This window comes from Daldinia childiae (genome assembly GCF_008694065.1).
Source record: "Daldinia childiae strain JS-1345 chromosome Unknown Scaffold5, whole genome shotgun sequence".
NCBI lineage: Eukaryota > Fungi > Ascomycota > Sordariomycetes > Xylariales > Hypoxylaceae > Daldinia > Daldinia childiae.
The window spans coordinates 531,976-552,264 of NW_022984646.1; the positions used below are offsets into that span (position 1 = coordinate 531,976).

Below are 20,289 nucleotides of genomic sequence, written 5' to 3' on the forward strand. Positions count from 1 at the left end.
CTTTGTGTCGGAATGAAGTGTGGTTGTTGATTTCTTCCGACCTGATGTTCTGATAGATAAGGGCTTTTAAAATACTCGAGGAGGGGAAGACGGTAACATCTTGCCGGTCTATCATCCTTCTGTTGACGGAAACATGATGCGAATACGGCGCGTAGGAAGCCGTCTAAGGATGAGACTTCCTCACGAAACCAAGATGTGGATTACCTATACACTGCCCAGTAACATAGTATTGACCGCAACTTGATGATAATGCAGGTGTTTAGCGTAGGATCATGTCTTACAATGCATGGTAGTATCAAAAGGTAGTATCCACATTCCCATCCCTGTGGCCAAAGGGATTGACTTCAAATGATTCCCCCCCACTTAATAAAAGTTATAAACGTAATTGAGGCTGATCTCAAAGCCCGAAAATGGTGAAGTCTTTATTTAAGAATTCAAATAACGGGATTACAGGTTCATGCATATAATTCTGTGTAAGCAATGCATTTGACATGCAGAATCAAGCTACATAATATACAGAATAAACTAACTAAATATTTTATTTAACTAGGTACACTGCTAAGCATTGTGATATACTATAGGACGGCGCCGGCCCGCTCCGTATTCCGATTTGCATTCGAATGACCTGGGCGTAAGCGCTATAAAAACCGGGATGATCGTCCTTTGAATGCAAACTACCGGGTATCACATCAAGTTAGCCAGACAACTAGTAAATGTGTCAAGCTTTGCATTCCGTATTGGCGCTTCGGGAGTCGTGGGGGCGCCGGCATGGCATACATGATACCCCTAGCGCGGACGGGCAAACGGGAAGGAATCACAATATCTAGGATCGAGCTAATCAACGTGCTCAGGATTGATGATAGCAGCGCCCGCCAAGATCCAATAGGTTCACCATGTTGAAAAGGGACCATGGGTACTCACGAACCCTAGTTTTTTAGACATATAAGTGGCTAAGTTCAAAAAGAGGCTAAAAATCCAGAATGCAGAATACCAAGCCAGAGCAGCGGGTGCACCAATACTACATTAGGTTCTCAAAAGACCCATGCTGCAAGCGAGACCGTGGCGGTGGGTGACATCGGCATGGGAGGAACCGGAGGATGAAGACAGGGAGGCAAAAGCCGCATATGCTTAGTCGTGGATAGGAACAAGGATTATAATATAAGCTTTGAGAAGGATTTAGCACAATATTTCGAAACAGAGATTTGCGAAACATACAACGATCACTGTCACATTTGCGAAGCTCGGTTGGACGGCATTTTCCGTTTAAGATAGACCATCGCAGGAACAAGAACAAAATCTCAACATTATAGTAGATATAGACTAGGAAGATAGGCCTAATAGGAATCCTACACTGCATGTAGGCCTTGATTCTGCAGATACGGACTAGGCGTCGGCACATTAATGTATCAGGTAATCATGCAATGTACGTCGGTGATACTATTCGGAACAATTAGTATGCAGTCCCGTTCGATCCTTACAAGTCTACCCATTCCAGATTATACTAAGTGATTACGAAGCTATACTAGTTAGTATATCTTCCTTGATGAGGTGAAGGTGGTCTGATAACCATCAAGGCTAAGAAAATTGATTATGCACAACTTGACGATCAGACATGTGAATAAAAAAAATAAGCAAAGGTGGCTTAGCATGTGAGATGTTTTAGTTACACGCAAAGTAATACATATAATATTTCTATGAGCTCAAATATGTATGACATCATTAGCAGTTGCAGCGTTAGTTACCAAATTAGGTAGTTTCTTTATTGTAATATTTAGAAAAGTAAGTATGCAAATATAATTTAGTTGTTTACGACAAATATCATCAGTATTGACTTACTAATAGTATAAAACAAGTGCGTAAGGTAAGAAATTTTGATATAGTATAAGATATCGGAAACGAATACCTAGTAACCCGAGTAGCCGATGTTACCATCATGCTTACTGTTTTCGCCATTATAAGTCATCTTCCTTAATAAGCTATACCGAGTCGATTCGGAGTTTCAAGTTACGCGGAGATATGGAAGCAGCTGTAGATAATCTTTCCGAAGTTCCCACTAATACCTGTAAGATCCATGACCCATTTATATCAGCACATCAAGACTCAACTAAGACTTAGTTTATACTCTTTCAGGAATGTAATTATAAGCTCAACCAATCAGACTTGATGGCAAAAGTACCTGCAGATACACCTAAGCTTCGGGATAATGGGATATCTTGTTGCCGATTCTGACATCACGTCCAAGCCTAGCTCAACCATAACGAATTGTTGAAAGGATGGGATCGTGCAGGTCTTCTGGACCTTATCGTCGCAGCTCACATTTCCCAAAACGTGTTGTGTTCCCCTGTTGATCTGCAAAGAAGGATGGACCTATCAGGTAGTTATCCGTGTAAGTGCTATCGTCTTCAGCCTCGCAACATAATGCGATATCGCAAGAAGGAAGACATCTAGGCAGACGGGTCTCAGTCTATCTTGATTATAAAAAGGTCGAGAGGACTCGTTATACTCAGGTTTTCTATTTTGGATCATTGTCTTCATTCACTTTCCAACAGAATCCGCCCTATAGAACAGGACGAGCGGACGGATACACCTCAGGCCTTGCTTTGAATCACTTTCTCCATTCACTTCTAACACACAACTTTGTCGAGTTCTCTTTCAAATCGACAATACCAACACAATGAGTCAACCAACAGGACGCTACATTGAGCCCGTGGCCATCTGCGGAATGGCCATGCGTCTTCCAGGCGGCGTCAAGACTCCTGAAGACTATTGGGATGTATTGTACCATGGCAAGGACCAAAGGTCCCCGGTACCTATCTCCCGATACAACATTAAGGGATTCAACAGCGATATGGGCAAGACGAACACCGTCTATCAAGATCATGCCTACTTCCTGGAAGATGACCTAGCTGCCTTTGACGCTGGTCTATTCACAATGACCAGGAACGAACTAGAGAAGGCTGACCCGCAACAACGTCTTCTCCTGCTCGTTGTCCGTGAGTGCCTGGAGAGTGCTGGTGTAACTGACTACCGGGGTAGTCTTACAGGCTTCTTCGTTGGTACATTTTCAGAGGATTGGTTACAGACACAATCCAAAGAAGAAATGCACCCTACTGGATATGTTCTTACAGGTCATCTCGACCCGATGCTGGCAAATCGGGTTGCCTTCGAGTATGATCTTCGTGGCCCTGCGTAAGTTAACCTTTTACCAATGATAGACAACTAGTTACTAACAATATCATAAAGCTTTGTCATCAAGACAGCATGTTCTTCCTCCATGATTGCGCTTCACAATGCAGTTCGATCTGTTCAGAACCGTGACTGCAATGCTGCAATTGTGTCTGGATCCAACTTGAACATGACACCCATAACCACTGCTTCTATGACACAGGAGGGAATTATGTCCCCTGAGGGTTCGTGCAAGACCTTCGACGCACGTGCTGATGGGTATGGACGTGGTGAAGCAGTGAATGCTATCTACATTAAGCCGTTATCTGATGCCATCCGAGACGGCAACCCAATCAGGGCAGTCATCCGGAACACTGGTGTCAACCAGGATGGCCAAAGCACTGGTCTATTCGCTACCAGTATCGTGGCGCAAGAGGCGCTAATGAGAAAAGCATATGTCGATGCGGGTCTGGACCCGGCTGAGACTGCTATGGTTGAGGTAAGGATCTACTATTACTAATGCTATCTACTTTATAGTGATCTGACTAACTTGTCTCCTTATCTAGTGTCACGGAACCGGAACTCCAGTGGGAGACCCCGTCGAGGCGATCTCTGTTGGAAATGTCTTTGGCCAGCCCAATGGTATCTACATTGGATCTGTCAAGCCTAACCTTGGTCACTCCGAGGCCTCAGCGGGTATCTCGAGTTTGATGAAGGCCGTTTTGGCCTTGGAGCACAAGATTATCCCTCCCAACATCAAGTTCGAGGTTCCTAACCCTAGAAGTGAGCTTTCCCATCTATGCTAACTCTAAAGACTTACTCTAACATATTTATAGTTCCTTTCGAGGAGAAGAAGATTTCTATTCCCGTGAAGCCTATGCCATGGCCTAAAGGGAAGGCACACAGAATCAGTGTCAACTCCTTTGGTATCGGTGGTACCAATGCCCACGTAAGTTAGCCCCTCTAATATAACTCCACTTATACTCACAAATAACTAGGTTATCGTCGAATCCGCCGAGCAATACCTCAAGGATTTCACCAAGTCTCGGTTCGGTGCCGAGCTTGCTCTTGTCTCCGCCAACTCTCAGGATTCTCTGAAGGCTGGAATTGAGAACCTCAAGCAATACGTTTCAAACAACTCCGATCGTCTACCTGATATTGGATATACCCTTGCTCGACGCAGGGAGCATTTCAAATGGAGGTCATTTTCCGTCATCTCTGATGCGGCTGCGGCGACTTTCGCTCCCCCTAGCAACAAGCCCGCTAAGAAGCCTACTGTTGTCATGGTATTCAGCGGACAGGGTGCGCAATGGCCACAGATGGGTTACGACTTGATTAACTCGTACCCCGGATTCAAGGAAGATGTTATTGCAATGGATGACATCCTACAGAGCCTGGGCGATCGCAAGCCCACATGGAGGGCTATTGAGGAGTTGAGCAAGCCCGCTGGTGAGAGTCAGTTGGGTCGTGCTGAGCTGGCCCAGCCTCTATCCACAGTTGTTCAAATTGGTATTGTTAATGCGTTGAGGCGTCTTGGTGTCCGCCCGCAGGCCGTGGTGGGCCACTCCAGTGGTGAAATTGCTGCTGCTTATGCTGCGGAGGCACTTACACTACGCGAAGCTGTTACTTCGGCTTGGTACCGTGGCCACGTTTCTAAGGGGTCCACTACTCCTGGTGGAATGGCTGCCATCGGTTTGGGTGCTGAGGAGACACGAAAGCTCCTCCCTGAGCGAGTCGTCGTTGCCTGCGAAAACAGCCCTTCAAGCACGACCATCTCAGGTGATGTTGATCAGCTACAGACGGCCTTGTTTAACATCAAGGCTGCTCTGCCCGATGCTTTCGCCCGCGCTCTCAAGGTGGAGATGGCTTACCACTCCCACCACATGGTAGCCCTGTCGGACGCGTATAAGACATGCTTGAACGATGAGTTCACCAACTTCGCCCAGGACCGAGAGACACTTGAAGTTCCTCTCTTCTCTAGTCTGAGGGCCAAGAAGATCACAGACGTCAAAGAATTTGGACCGCAATACTGGGTCGACAACTTGACATCCCCTGTCCTTTTCAACTCTGCTGTCCAGATCATCACAGAGGAAGTCAAGAACCCTCTTTTCCTCGAAATCGGTCCTCACTCTACCCTCCAGGGACCCATCCGTGAGATTTGCGCCAGCCGCAACGCGAAGTTCGAGTATGTCCCGACCATGCTCAGGAACAAGAACTCCACGCAGTCCTTCCTTTCTGCAGTGGGACAGCTTTACCAGCAAGACGTCACCGTCGACTTCGCTTCTCTGTACCCAACTGGCCAGGTTGTTACCAGCATTCCCAAGTACCCCTGGTCTCTAAAGGAGACATACTGGTATGAACCAAGAATATCTAAGGAGTGGCGTCTTCGTCCGTATGGTCATCACGAGCTTCTCGGCCGCAAGGTTGCTGAAAGCACCACGCTTAACCCTTCTTGGAGATTGATACTTGTTCCTGACCACGTCCCATGGATCACTGACCACAAGGTCCGTGAAGACACCGTTGTTCCTTTCGCTGGTTACGTGAGCATCGCAGGTGAGGCTATTCGGCAATTCACCGGTGTCCAGACAGGATACGGCATCAAGAACACCCGAGTCACCACAGCGTTGGTTCTCGGTGAGACACCAAAGGAGATCTACACCTCGCTCCGACCGATCTCAGGATCTGACTACTTTGAGTTCATCATCGCATCTCACAATGGAACGACCTGGATTACCCACTGTGAGGGATTGGTTAAGGCTATTGACAGTGAAGCGCCAGCAGCTGAGCAACTAGCTGAACTTCCTCGAACAGCTGATGCGACCAGATGGTTCGACACCTTTGCTAAGGTTGGCTTCAACTATGGCCCCAAGTTCCAGCTCCTAAGCGACTTGTCTGCCGCTACAACCACCGACGCTGCAGCTGCATCGGTCAACACGACTGAGGAGATCATGAAGGGACCATTCCTCTTCCACCCCACTACTATGGATGCTTGCTTGCAACTTTCCATCATTGCTGGATCAAAGGGTCTGCCGCGTAATTACACCGAGCTTAAGGTGCCTACCGAGATTGAAGAGCTAGAGGTTTACCGTGGAGCACCATCGATGCGAGCTGTGGCTCAGAGCACGGCCGACGGCTCAGCTATGAATGTTGACTGTGTGGCGGATGGCAAAACTCTTCTGCGCATCCGTGGTCTTCGCTTCACACTCCTCCCTGACGAGGATGCTGGTCCTAAGCACCACACCGATGGTGCCTACCTTGAATGGCGCCCTGACTTCGACTTCAGGGATGAAGCCTCTACTCTCGTGAAGCCCCCATCTGATGAGGCTTCCACCCGCCTTTTGGAAGAATATACTCTCTTGTCTATCCTGGATTCCGCTGAGCGTATCAAGGGCAAGACAGCCACCAACGGCCACTTCGAGAAGTACGGAAAGTGGATCTCTCTTAAGGCTGACGCTGCCGCCAGCGGCAAGTCGCCAGTTCTTGGAGATATTTCCAACTTCCTTTCCCTGTCTAGCAGCGAGAGGGCTAGCCTGATTGCTGACAAGTATGCTCAACTGAGCAAGATCCCCTCGAGGGCTGCTTATGCCGTCGCGATCGGACAAATCCGTGACACATTGAAGGACTATACACTGGTTCCGTGGATGCCGCACAACTCCTGATGGAGAATGACATCCTCTCCAATGTTTACACTGCCATCAACTTCGACTATGCCGGATACGTCAGCGCTTTGTCGAACTCTCGACCCGCTCTTAAAATCCTCGAGATTGGTGCCGGAGCAGGTGGTACTACTGAAACCATCTTGTCCCAGGTCGTCCAGGATGGCAAACTCCCTCCCTTCTCTGTGTACACATACAGCGACGTTTCGCCTGGTTTCTTCCCTCAGGCTCGTGAGCGTTTCGCCAATGCGCCCAACCTAGAGTACAAGGTCTTTGATGTTAGCAAGGACCCTCTCGCACAGGGTCTTGAGGCTCACTCATACGATCTTATCCTAGCACCCTATGTTGTCCACGCAACTCCTTTCCTCAAGGAGACCTTGAAGAACCTCAACGCGGTGCTGAAGCCGGATGGCCGACTTTTGCTCTCTGAGCCTGCAACCATTGGAAGCTCGCCCAACTTCATCTTCGGAACCTTCTCATCGTGGTGGTCTGGCGAGGCTGATGGCCGTGAGTGGGAGCCCTTCGTATCCAACGCCCGTTGGGACGAAGACCTCAAGTCTGCTGGATTCACTGGCGCAGACAATGTTGTCTACGACGCACCACTACCATTCCGATACTGGTCTACCATTATCACACAACCCAAGACTGCTTCCAGCGAGAAGACCGCTCCTGTCGTCTTAGTAACTGAGAACAGTGAGAGCAAGCTAACCTCCGAGCTGGCTGATGGATTGTCCAAGTATGGCATTGATGTTGTCAAGAAGGGTCTTTCGGAAGACGTCGCCAACGAGCACAACGTTATCTTCGCTCTTGACCTTGAGAGGCCATTCTTCGAGGACATCTCTTCCGAGAACTGGACCATCTTCAAGAATCTACTCAAGAATGCCGAATCGATCTCGTCACGAAAGTTGCTCTGGCTACTCCCTCCTGCGCAGAAGAACACCAAGAACCCCAAGTCCGGTCTATCAATTGGTCTCCTCCGATCCATTCGTGCGGAACTCGACTTGTCTCTGACCACTTTGGAGGTCGACCCGGCTGAGTCTGACTTGGCTAGCTACGTCGCTAATGTCTTCGGCAAGGTTGTTGAAGAGGACCTCTCCCAGCCTCTGCTCCCCGACAGGGAGTTCTTGGTCGAGAACGGCACAATCAACGTTGGCCGATACCTACCTTTCTCTATCTCTTCTGAGGTATCAAGCAAGGCGCAAAATGTAAGTCTAAATCATGCTCAACACCGGAACAGGCAACTAATCATCCAACAGGGCGCTTCTGGCGAATTGAGCTTCGACCCTGAAGCTTCTTACATTATCACCGGTGGTCTCGGTGGTCTTGGAAAGGCTATTTCCTCATGGATGGCTGAGCGCGGTGCTCGTTACATCACCGCGATCTCCAGGTCCGCCGGTCGCTCCGCCGAGGACAAGGCATTCATTGCTGAGCTGAAGAGCCAAGGATGTGTCCTCACTCCAGTTGCTGGACCTATCCAAGACTTCGAGCTTGTCAAGTCTGCTGTTGCGCAATCTCCTAAGCCTGTCAAGGGTGTTATTCACTTGGCCATGGTTCTTCGGGACGCTCTTTTCCCTGAGATGACACACCAAGAGTGGACTGAGGGTCTCTCGCCCAAGGTCGATGGTGCCTGGAACCTCCACAACGCTCTGAAGGATGCATCGCTAGACTTCTTCGTTGTCACCAGTTCTATCGTCGCTACAATCAACGTCCCCGGTCAGGCTAACTACAACGCCGCCAACACTTTCTTGGAGGCTTTCACCCAGTACCGAAACGGACAGGGTCTTGCCGCATCTGCCATCGCTGTCAGCCCTATTGACGACATTGGTGTCGTCGTTGGCAACGACAAGGCTCGTCGCAACCTCCGCTCCAACGGTCTTCAGTTCCTTACTGAGCGTGAAGTCCTCGAGTACATTCACCTCGGCATCCTGCACCGTGGCCCCTCACCCATTATCATGGGTCTTCACTCCGATACTCACTTGGAAGACTCTGGCAACCACGTGGCTTGGAAGAAGGACCGCCGCATGGGTCTTTACCACAACATCCCCAAGGAAGACAACGCCGACAGTGGCTCAGGCGAAGGCGATGGTTTCCGCGAGTTCCTCGCCAGCGTCACCGCCAACCCCAGCGAGCTCGACAAGCCCGAGAGCGCCGAATTCCTTGCTGCTGGAAATTGGCAAGCGCGTCTACTCATTCATGCTTAAGCCCATTGAAGAAGTTGACGTCTCCGTCAGTCTAGTCGACGTCGGACTTGACTCGTCATGGCTGTTGAGCTGCGACGTCTCTGGACCCAAATGTTCGGCACGACCATTAGCGTGTTGGAAATTATGTCTCTGGGTGCACTGGAGAACTTTGGTAAGCTTGCGGCCCAGGGCCTGAAGCAGCGATTATTGGAAGGTTAAGGGAACCAATCGGGTGGAGAATTGTGGCGTCAAGGGTATATATATGTCAGTTATTGGGATGTTTTATGAAAGGAATGTACGAAAGTATTACGATATATATTTCTTATGAGCGTGTATAGGGTTGTTTAGGATTGTCTAGCTGTATAAATATTACGAATCTTTTATAAATATTTGTTTGACTTTATTTATAACTCTCAATGATATGCTGAGAAATACCAGTCTCGCGGTTATAAAGAAGAATCTTTAAGTGTAACTTGACTTCATTTAATTATAGTAGAATGTGCCCCTTTAAGTTAAGATTGTATATTATTTGATTTGGTGTTTTAGACATACTGACTTGTACAAGAGGTGCGTGATATATGTATGTCAGGATTTGACAAAAGAAATATCATTGCATTTACTTAAGCTGTACGGATGTCCCTTTCAAAAGTTTTTACCATAGGGAACCCCTATCAAGATTGTCGCCAGCTGTCTGATACTTGGCCAGCAACTGTCGGTGATTTAAAGATGTATACATTATTATCCCTTAGGTTTACTACTAGGTTTTACAGCCAAATATAATTTCAAAATAAACCGAAAAACTCCAATATTGAAGAGAATTCTTTCATATTTATAATTTTCATTTTTAAAGAATTTTGAATCTTAATTTAAGAGCATTATATCTTATTGAAATAATAGAGTAAAATAAGATAGGTAGGTACCTACATATGTTAAATAGGTGAGCAGCTGTTGCCAAGCTTGGTCAATGCTTACCGGGGGGGGGGGGGGGAGAGGAGTCTTCCTATGGTAAAAACTTTTGAAAGGGACATCCGTACTTACATCTTATATACGTCGGTATGTAGGGTGGTACGCACTGTGCTACGCCGCAAACATACCTGAGATGAGTAGAATTCAAATTTGACAAGAGTAGGTACTTATTATACAAATCATATCGACACGGGTTTACGTGTAGTAACTCGCCCAATTAATATCAATTAATATCAATGTTGAGTTTAATATAAGGTCGGTTCTGTTAAAGAGGCCCTTACCTCAACCTAAGTTGAGATCAACTCGTAAGTGTTAGGTACCTAATGTAAACCGCAAACACACTATCGTCATGCCATATATACGTGTAAAACAACATCGTGTGTAAATATACAACGGTATTCCAAACCGTCTTACTTCCAAGCCCCGTCCTGTAATTAAATCATGGGTAAACAGTTCATGTAGTTGCGATAAACTCACGCAGCCTTTGAACAGCCTACAACCGCATACCCTAAACGCCAATTTTAATGCTAATGACGCTCCTGTATACCGGGCCCAACCTTTCCACAAACTAATGGACTGATGCGATGCAATTCCCTATTGTCGCCGTGACCCAATTGCTAATAACGCCTGCCTCCTGCCTTGGGGTATATGTAATAGGATCAAAATAAACCAAAAATCATGAAAATAGAATGAGTTGAAATCATGTCGCCGTTGAGCTCGTCGGAGTCGTTGATGCCGCATTTATTGTGGAGTCGTTCTGTTGTATCTCCTTCGGTTGTGTCTTGGGCCTCCTCCGCATCCTCGGTGCGCTCTTTCTCATATTCTTACACCGCATAGCCGTTTCTAATGATGTCCTGTATTTAAGATGCCCAAGTTTTCTAATGCCTTCCGGACCGCTAGCATCTCTTAGACCTAGGATCTCACTGGGAGCCTGTTCGTCAGGCTGCGTGCTAATTCTCTCGTCGACCTCTAGTACCGTATTGTTATCGTATGGTATGCGCAAACCCCTGCGACTGGCGGGGCCGGCAGACGGCGCAGGGTCGACCAAAGAAGGAAGTCGAGGTGTTGGAACTAAAGTAACTGGTCTCGATATATGTACGTTGCATTGTTCTTCGTTCTCAATCATATTCGCCATTAAGTCTAGCCTACGAAGGTTCGGAAAGCGACTCTGAAGGCTCATATCGGGCTGTTTCTGTTCATCTTGCGCAACGATACTAGAAGTAAAGTTCACATCCATAATAGGATCGCCAGGTGGATTTGTCATTATCTCGTAATTCTGAGGCGGTCCTAATTGTGTTACGTATTGATCGCTTGGAGGTTCGGTAAGATAGCTATAACTAAACTCGTTTGAAGGCTCAGATATATGTGGCGGCGTTTGTATTTCCATTTGCATTGGTTCTGGGTTTATTGGTAAGTTAGAATTGGCCTGGCAGCCTCGCGACTCCATTGCCGATGCAATTAGCGATTCTCGCATCAGCGTTTGTTCGCTCATCCCTCGAACAAGACATTCTATCCGATCGCCGTCTGAACGAGCTGGACTAGCTCCCGACGTTGACATCGTAGGCGAGGAATTTTGGTATAATTTACTTTTCGGAGACGGCGACGGGTCATCGTCATCTAGTGGGATGTCGGAGTCCATCTTCTGGTTGGCAGCGAAAGACCCGGACATATTTCGACGGGCGAAACATCTGGAGAGTAAAAAAGCGGATAGAGATGAAGGAACGTAGGACCCGATTTCCAGCGAAAGGGTCGCTGGGATTTAGTAAATGATACCAAAGCACGACTCAACCGATCGACGAAGCTTGATTTACCAAGAAGCCGGTTCACGCGCTAATGTAAGACCTAAGGTAAACGCCACGGCGTGTTTGCGTGTCTAGCTCGTGGCCGAATGCCTACCTAGATGCCTAGGATCCTTTTTTTTCCTTTTTATCCGATAGTATGTATGAATTAGACATAGAGCATAGTATAGGACTAATACTCGTGGAGTAAATACATTCGTGGATAATTAATCAAAACAAAACTATAGATTTTGTTCCGAGAGACTGGATATGACGAACATGGCGTCGGTGGTGCCCAGATACAAAAAGAATGCAGAATCGAAATCCATACATAAATTAGGTATGTATGAGGTAGGTAGCAGCGAAGCGGTGGCGAAGGCCGGGGGCGTCCAACAGCTTAAGCCGGTATGAAAATGAACCACACCCTTGGGATTTCGGGTACATAGGTACTGCCTATCATACGTACTGTACTCGGCATCGTACATGTGGTTCCGGTCTGGCTGGTGATCTGCGTTGGATCATTGCAGTTTGATTGATACACGTGCAACCCTTCCTCATATCGAGTGACCTTAAGAACCCCTCGACCGGGCCTAGTGTCCAAGTACCTGGATAATCGGGCTTATTAAAGACGCACTAACAAGCCGTATCGTATATCTTCAATTGGGACAGTCGACCGAAACCAAGCCTAAGTCGGGACAGTAAAGATAGCTGGGACAGCGTAACTTGCTTAATCCCACTTGGTCTGTATGAGTAAATCAGCCTAGTACACATTAGGCAGCCCGCCATGCGGGCAAAATGGATCCTTGGGACAAGGTGAGACCTGGAGGTCGGTAAAGTTGCCTATACGAGAAATGCAAAAGCACGTTGTACTCGGGTAATGGCATGCCTGCGACTACAGATCGCAAGATGGGCGAACCATTGTACAGATAGCATAGCGGAGAGAGTATCCAGTTCTTGGGGCATTAATATTCTAGACATAACTCTAGACCAATTAAATTATACAAAAACATCTGATGTGGCGCTTTTCCCGCCCTGCTGGAACGAAGGCGGGGCATAGAAAAGGGAGGGACGAGCTGGGCAAGCTGGGCGAAATGGAAGAACTGCCGTGTGGATCTAGACAAAATCCGAGCTTTTGTCCCAGTCTCCGATCGGCGATAACTATGAAGCCTCATATTTCGATCAGGAGGATTTTAAACGGCGATACACTGTATAAGAGGGAGTATTATGCCGAATATCACACGTACCAATTTCCATTTTCCTACTGTTTTATTTTAAGCTATCAACTAATTTGCAGCCTCCATCATTCAAAGATGCATTAAAAAAGATGACACCTATGTCATGAGATTCCAACTATGTCTAGCTGCAGCTTGTGGTGGAGGTAATATAAATGGTGTCACTCACAACTTGACGGATTGAGCTCTCCGAACTGATCACGAGGAATAACATCTGCATTTGCATACATTAAGTTAAGAAGTATGTATTTTATTAAGGCTCGTGCAAACCGCGCTTAACTAATAACCAACAATAAAACCCCTCAACCATCTTACGATATGTCTTTTGAGGTATAATATGAAAAGTATAAGAGAATGATTTGGTCAATCAATCAGTACTTCGCACAACAATAATATTTTTATCATCCGAGTAATTGATCTAATGAGAGATAGTTCTTTACTTTAACTACCCAGTTCAAGTTACATAAGGAGATTATTGCCTCCAGCTTAAACCTATAACTCTTACCTTAGTTACTTTCCAATGGAAGATAACTAAAGATAAAAGCAAGACGGAGGTCATCCGTCATGTTGGCATAACAAAGTTAAAAAGTGTCATACCACCCATCTAATAAATTAAACTAATGCAATAAAACTCAAAAGGTAAATACATACCTATGATATCAATTCAATAGTGAAGTGAAAGATCCAAATATCTTTGATGACTGGTAACAAACATTCCCCACCATTTTAGGTTATGTTATTCTCCTATCCCCAACGCCACGGACCATTGCTCCCTTACACCAACATGCATATAAGCGTGGGAGACGACGTGTCACAAATACACAAGACAAGGGTAAATTGATTGAACCAGGTACTTATTCCATCAGCGGTTGGCACTAAAATAAACATTCGTCCCGGCGTTCTGGGTCATAGATGACCAGTGTAATAAGCTCCTTTCTCTCAACCATTCAAACACGTAAATGCCCATAAAATGCAGTAAGATTAAGCTAGCCTCGTAAAAGTGACGTATTAGTGAAAAGTATGTTAAGAAACCCATAATCAGACCCGAGGAGGTGTCACGACCATACATAGTACAACCAGCATCGCCATCATGCATTACCCAAAGCCATGGATAATAACCTGTCAACCACCCACTGGTAAAACTCATCAGGTCCAGCACCACAACCGTGGAAACCCATCCGTAGTATTGAGCTGTAATGAGTTGCAAGCCGCTGTTTCAAGGCACATATGTCGGGCGGCAGTGGCTGCAGCTTACTCGTTACATAGTACATACGACACATGTGGAATTTCAGCGCAGTGCGACAGTGGCGCATCACGTTGCTTAATGAAGCTCCTCACTGGATCTAGCAGTGTCTTGGCTCTAATTAATCGCAATGGCCCGAGCGCCTAGACGTTAGACCCATGTGTTGATTGTTTCACGATTCTTCAAATTCATAACCGATCGTCTCAAAGCTTATCTGATAGCCTGTCAATTGATTTCATCATAAGAAGGACGAAGTGTGCGGCTTAGATTCTATGGATTGATAATTCTTACATCAGATTCAAGATCCATCATCAATTATTACCTATGTATACTCATTTATACGGAGTACCTATCCACCCCCTTGTTCCCGAGCCAGTGGTTCGGGACGACTGCCTTTAATTACCTACCTATGCAGGAGTCAATCCAGACCTATCGTTGTTCAAATATCAAACGTCTAACTAGGCGTAAAGCATATCCCAATACAACAGTATAATCCTCTCTCGGTATTGCATCCGTCATTATCAGTAGTAAGCAAGAATGTTGCGCCGTTTCACAAATTTTTAACGGAACGACCGATATCCTACATGCTGCAGAATTTTCTGTAACTCTCTCAGTCAATTATTTGCTTATTACACGCGCTAGGATTTTTGCACCTACAGCAGCTTAACTGTTTACCGCCTGGTTATGTAATGGTAACTTGGGTAGGATTTCACTAGATGCCCAGAGAGGCGTATTATCTACAGCTGGGCATCTTGGCACTTGTTTTTTTAAACAATGCTCGGATTTTTTAAGTGACAACCGGGTCCTTATCCGGACCGGCTCTTGCAGACTAGTAAAACTGCCTTGCTTTGCATAAATATGCTATGTACTCGTTAGAGAACCCTTTGACTGGGCGATATGTTATTAGTATTAAGACGGATGGAAAGAAGTGAATGTATGCCAAACAGGTACCTAATGTAACGGTGTTTTTTTTTTTTTTTTAAAAAAAAAAAATCCTTTGACATACCAGTGTCTAAATAGATCCTTCCAAGATGTCCGGGTATCATCTAGGCTTGAGAATAAGCTAAATGTAGTTTTAATACAAGGTAGCCTACCGAGAAATAGACTTGCTAGATGTATTAACAAAGAGATCAACTATGATAACATAACTAAGTACAAGTCAAGTAGGAAGTAAATCCATCCTAGCTCAGCAGTCTCAGTAAAAGTTTATGCACCTTAAGTTTCATTTGAGCATGAGGAAGGTCGCTGTTCTCTTTCTACGTTAGTCATTCCATCTAGAGTTGAGTCTCCGCTTGCGAATTATTGCTTTCTGCTACCATGGTTATTACTATCGCTAACAATAGCTTTTTAAGCGTTGGCGTAACTATAATTTCTACTTGTCTTGTTTTGTAATTCGTTATTAGATCCGTTAAACCCGGCCGTTGATTTTTGATCGCCGCCCTGCGGCATATCATAGCCTGTATCTTTATTCGTAATTGACTGTTTCCTCGACCCTCCTTGGCTTCCTTCAGTTCTCCCTCTTTCCTCGGTAGATCTTACCCAGTCATTGTCCTCAGGTTCATTATCGGCCCCCCTATTCTCTTCTTCATCTACTTGTCGCTTCTTTGGTTTTCCACTAATTTTAGAACATAATTTATTAAGCCCTAACCCAGTACTGTTGATGGGGCTATCTCCAGTGTATATGAACATATCATACGCAATAGCTCCGCTTATAGTAGCAAAAACGGTACAACAACGGGAATCTAAGTCATGTTTTAGTTATCAATAATGCAGGGTACGTGAAGAGATACTAACCCAAGAATATACGTCAAAGGCAGACCATGCGCCATCATAGCCGAGGATGGTTAACCAGATTCTCCCCGTAAGATCGCGAGCTGGATTGATGGGTGACCTGATTATAATAAGCTAAAGTGAAGTAACAAAGTTGGAAAGAGTCTAACCCAGTCTCCCAACCGAAGCTACTTATCATTACTATATTTAAGAGGAACAAGGCCAAAACGAACCATCCACCCCCTTTCTGGAAATCAAGTAAGCCAAAGTCAGACATAAATACAAGAATCGAAGAAGCAAATTCTTACCAGATGAGCCCCATTCTCGTCTCTCATTGCGAATATACAGAACATAACGACAAAGTTGGCAATATACTCGGAAAAGAATTGGCTCGCCTTGGGCACAAACGATGCGGGAAATGTGCAGAATATTTTGGCACTTGATGTTTTACTCGGTGGGATGGTGCGTATCCCTCTTCCCTCATAGTTATCAAATGCGGATATGTAATTGGCATATACTACGCCCGTAGCACAGAACATTCCGAGTAACTGAGCAGCAGCATATGTCGGAAAGCGTCTTAACGGTAGTCCTCGGAAAAGACAATTGGTAAGTGTCACTGCAGGGTTCAAATATGCACCGGAGTCACCTGGACTTCAGGTAAGCAGCTATATAATCTGGGACAAGATCACTGAAGTCGATTAATCTGGCTCGGGGGTTGCGTGACTATACCTGCAATGTATATACCAAAAGCTGCGCCACACGCCCAACTGTACAATATCAGCTAGACTGCTGGAGGCCATATTCATGAAACCGTATTCCTAGCGGCGGGTGACATACCCGAAACAAATATTAATCCAACTCCCATACTCCTGATTGCTAAGGTAGGTTTGGGCAAGGACGGAATCTCCCATCAATACCATGATGAAGCAGCCCCAAAATTCGAGTAACGGTTCTCTGAGCATTAACCGTATCCTACTCCACACAAAGTGCTCTGGATGGGTGTTCCCAGGGCTGGTAGTGCAATCTCCGTCTAAACCAAGGCGTTGTCGTTGGCGGTTAAGTCTATCGCAGCCATACTCACCTGTCTCAGTATTATAATTTGAAAACCGATTAAAAAGTTGTTGTGTGTTGCTATCAAGTCTCAAACGCTCGCTAAATGGCCTCTGGTCAGATGACATGGTGGAATTTTGTAAAGACGGCGAAATAAGTTCAGTGGTCGGAGAAAGCCGAATATTAAGTCATATGAATCTGAAGTTAATAGCAGATGCTATATGTGCAACCACAAGCTTATATTCCCGCTGTCTTGTAGTTAGGAAGTAGAAACTTGCCTGCGATGGCGTCACTCGAAGAAAATAAATTTCGGGCCTCGAATAATTACAGATCATCCCCAGCGCCAACGATTTACGAAAACGTTTAATTAATGAGGAACACCGTACGTAGGCCGCATAATAAGTAATTGCCATATATTAAAATTGACGCCACTGCTCCATCGCTCTTGCTACGTAGCAATGTCTATCGAATAAGCTGCGCACATATGTTTCAATGCATATATCCTCCACCTATGACGTTGAAGTATCAAATCATAACAATCCACAATAGGAAAGAGAATACTACAGTTCCGCCAGTAAGTTTAATAACTACGTGTACGTATTCACCAATTAGGATCCAAGTTATTTATGCTACGCCATTCTTAATAACTGAACTTGTTCTTGATGTGTGATAATTTATCGGAAATAGCAGAAACATTTGGAGACATTGAAATGGTGATAGACTTAGACAAGCGCATTTAGGAAGACATTTGGATACATTCTATCAAGATGTTGAAATATGTAGGTAGTCAAGGGACTACTTTCGAGTATAGTATGTAGTGTCTTAGCGTAGAATGTATATAAAAAGGACCTCCCTCTTCACTCATATAGTTGAGATACTACGTAAGTCAATATGCTATATACAGCTCATATACCGTATCTTTCAGCACTTTCCGTCATCCGTGGTATTATGCTACTGCATGTCTTGAGACAGGGCACAGTGCTTGACCAGATATATGATAACGGCCTCGGACTCTGCGAAGCTAAGGGCCATTTAACTCACAAGTATCCACATGCGAAAATAATTGAAATAGGGGCTGGAATTGAAAGTTCTACTGGTAATGTAGTAATGTATTGGTAGTCATGTGTGGCCGATTCATGTCCCATACGTACACCGATATCTCTCTTAGATTCTTCGGAAGAGTCCTATTTGAGACAAAGCTCAATATGGGTACGCGTAAGCTACTGGCAAAGTATACTATAATTAGCTATCTTCATATGTTAAACCTATAATATTTAGAGTAAGTAGATTTTGCAACATAACAAGACACCCCGAAGAAACCGCGGTTCGGGTCATTTTGCCCCACATTCGGCCGGGCGGTAATACCGGAAATGTAGATGATTTCGGCCGGTCCGATATTAGAAACCAAAAGCAGGTGCAGCAACGGGAAGTCTGTGAGCTAGCCAATTAGATTTAACACTATTATTGATCATAATCGCGTAATCAAGATACGAGCCAGTTGGCAGCCACCTGTCAGCTTAAGCTTATCGATAATCATTGGACTCTATGAAATTCACCAAAATCGAATCGCTAGAGAGCTCTTATCAATTAGATCAATTACATCAATGAGGATATCCACATTAATATCCTTACTGCAAAATTGTCAGCAGGCCAACATGTCAAGCAAGACCTCGGCATTTGCGGATCTTTTACAGACGTCTTTGAGCTCCCGGACAATTTATCTCAAATGTGTCCCAGCCCCAGTCAGCTTTTTGGAGCGTCGCGGTATTCTGCGCGCCGTCCAAAAACTTACCCATGAAACTGTCGAGACATTCAAGAAGCTCGAAGTAGGCGCTATATCTTCTACATAAAGTCGCATATATTCTAACTACAATTTGATAATTAGGACAATTCTTCATTCGTCATCGTCACCAACAAGCCAGGCACTGCCACTGCCCTCGTTAACGATTCCCCCTTCATGCGTGTCCTTATTGACCAAGATCCGAACGCCGCCTCATCACCATCCTCTTCATGGGGGGCTGAATACGACATACGAGGAAGTATAACTACTCCTGTTAATCCGTACGCGCCCTCCAGGTTATTAACAAGAGAAACACCGGCCTTATCCGACCTTGGCGTCTCGTATAAAGTCTTCACTCTACACATGTTCGCTGCGAATAAGACGTATAATCATAAGGAGGCAATTAGGAAAAACCCTCTCCACGGGCCATGGCCATCCCATAATGCTAGAGAAACATTTGTGTCAGCCGCCTTGCATAGGTCTATACCCTCTGGTCCCATGGCTCCAGCGTTGCGGGACTGGCACACCGCCAATCAGCTATCGCGCGATTCAGTCAGTTTTGCAGATGAGGGCGTCGAAGGAGAGCGTCGTCTGTTCTTCTCGGGAAAAAACGTCTATCTTCAAAAGAGGTATTTTCCTGGATCGTATTAGAGCACGGCGGAATGCGAAGGGAGTACCGGATATCATGAAAAGTCTGGCTGCATTTGCGAATGAGAATGCTCACGATCCACCTTCTAACGTCGACAATCCGTCTAGGAAGTGGGGTAACTTGTTAACTAATTCCAACCTTAGAACAAATCCCGACTCCTTGCTCGGTGAATCACCCGACGATGTTCCCTTAGACTAAGAGAAACTACTTGCCAATGAAGATAAAGTCAGGTGAGACATAACTTGCAAGAAGCGTATACTATAGACAGTAAAGGCTTCCTACCTTAGACATCTTGAATCCGGTTGAGCTTGGACAACTGCAAAGTAGTCGTCAGAGATTTTCACGGGCCGAAAAAGATCCTTACGCGCATACTCAGCCATATGCGATATACAGACGAAAGCTTTGGTATTGTGCGTCTAGGTGGTGCTAAAATCTAACGCTACGTTCTGGTATGCGGATAACAATGGATCCTTGCCTATTTATTACTCTACGGTACGACATCTATAATGTCGACCTAACTACCTGTATCGTGAGGCCTGTCTCGACCTCACTATCGAATTCTAACTTCGGTTTAAATTTGCTGGAATCATCCAGTTGTATGTATATCTGTACGACATATACCAACTGCAGTTAATGACGTGTCGTTGGCTTTGGCTCGGCCGGGGCCGTTGATACATCTTGGCTGCAGGCTGCCGTCATCATTTTAAGTCAAAACAAGGCACAGAGGTCAGACACTTAGACAGTCTAGAACCATGGCCGTACCCCACTAAGAATCCTACATACAATTCTACGAATACCTTCCCCAGCTTTTACCTAACCT

At 45.6% G+C, this 20,289-nt stretch overlaps 2 protein-coding genes across 2 annotated transcripts; both read left to right on the forward strand.

The window, feature by feature from the left end:
• Positions 1 to 2,674: 2,674 nt before the first annotated feature.
• On the forward strand, positions 2,675 to 9,022 carry GL218_05303 (Lovastatin diketide synthase LovF; the record flags this gene model as incomplete). Its single annotated transcript, XM_033581954.1, has 7 exons — positions 2,675 to 3,189; positions 3,244 to 3,664; positions 3,732 to 3,948; positions 4,002 to 4,114; positions 4,164 to 6,752; positions 6,830 to 8,026; positions 8,078 to 9,022. The coding sequence occupies 7 exons, from the start codon at positions 2,675 to 2,677 to the stop codon at positions 9,020 to 9,022; spliced, it is 5,997 nt and encodes a 1,998-aa protein (XP_033434687.1).
• A 9,673-nt stretch (positions 9,023 to 18,695) lies between these two features.
• GL218_05304 (uncharacterized protein) lies at positions 18,696 to 19,667 on the forward strand (the record flags this gene model as incomplete). The annotated part of the gene is made up of 3 exons (XM_033581955.1): positions 18,696 to 18,866; positions 18,926 to 19,449; positions 19,613 to 19,667. 3 exons carry the CDS (start codon positions 18,696 to 18,698, stop codon positions 19,665 to 19,667), a joined length of 750 nt encoding a protein of 249 aa, XP_033434680.1.
• Positions 19,668 to 20,289: the final 622 nt, after the last annotated feature.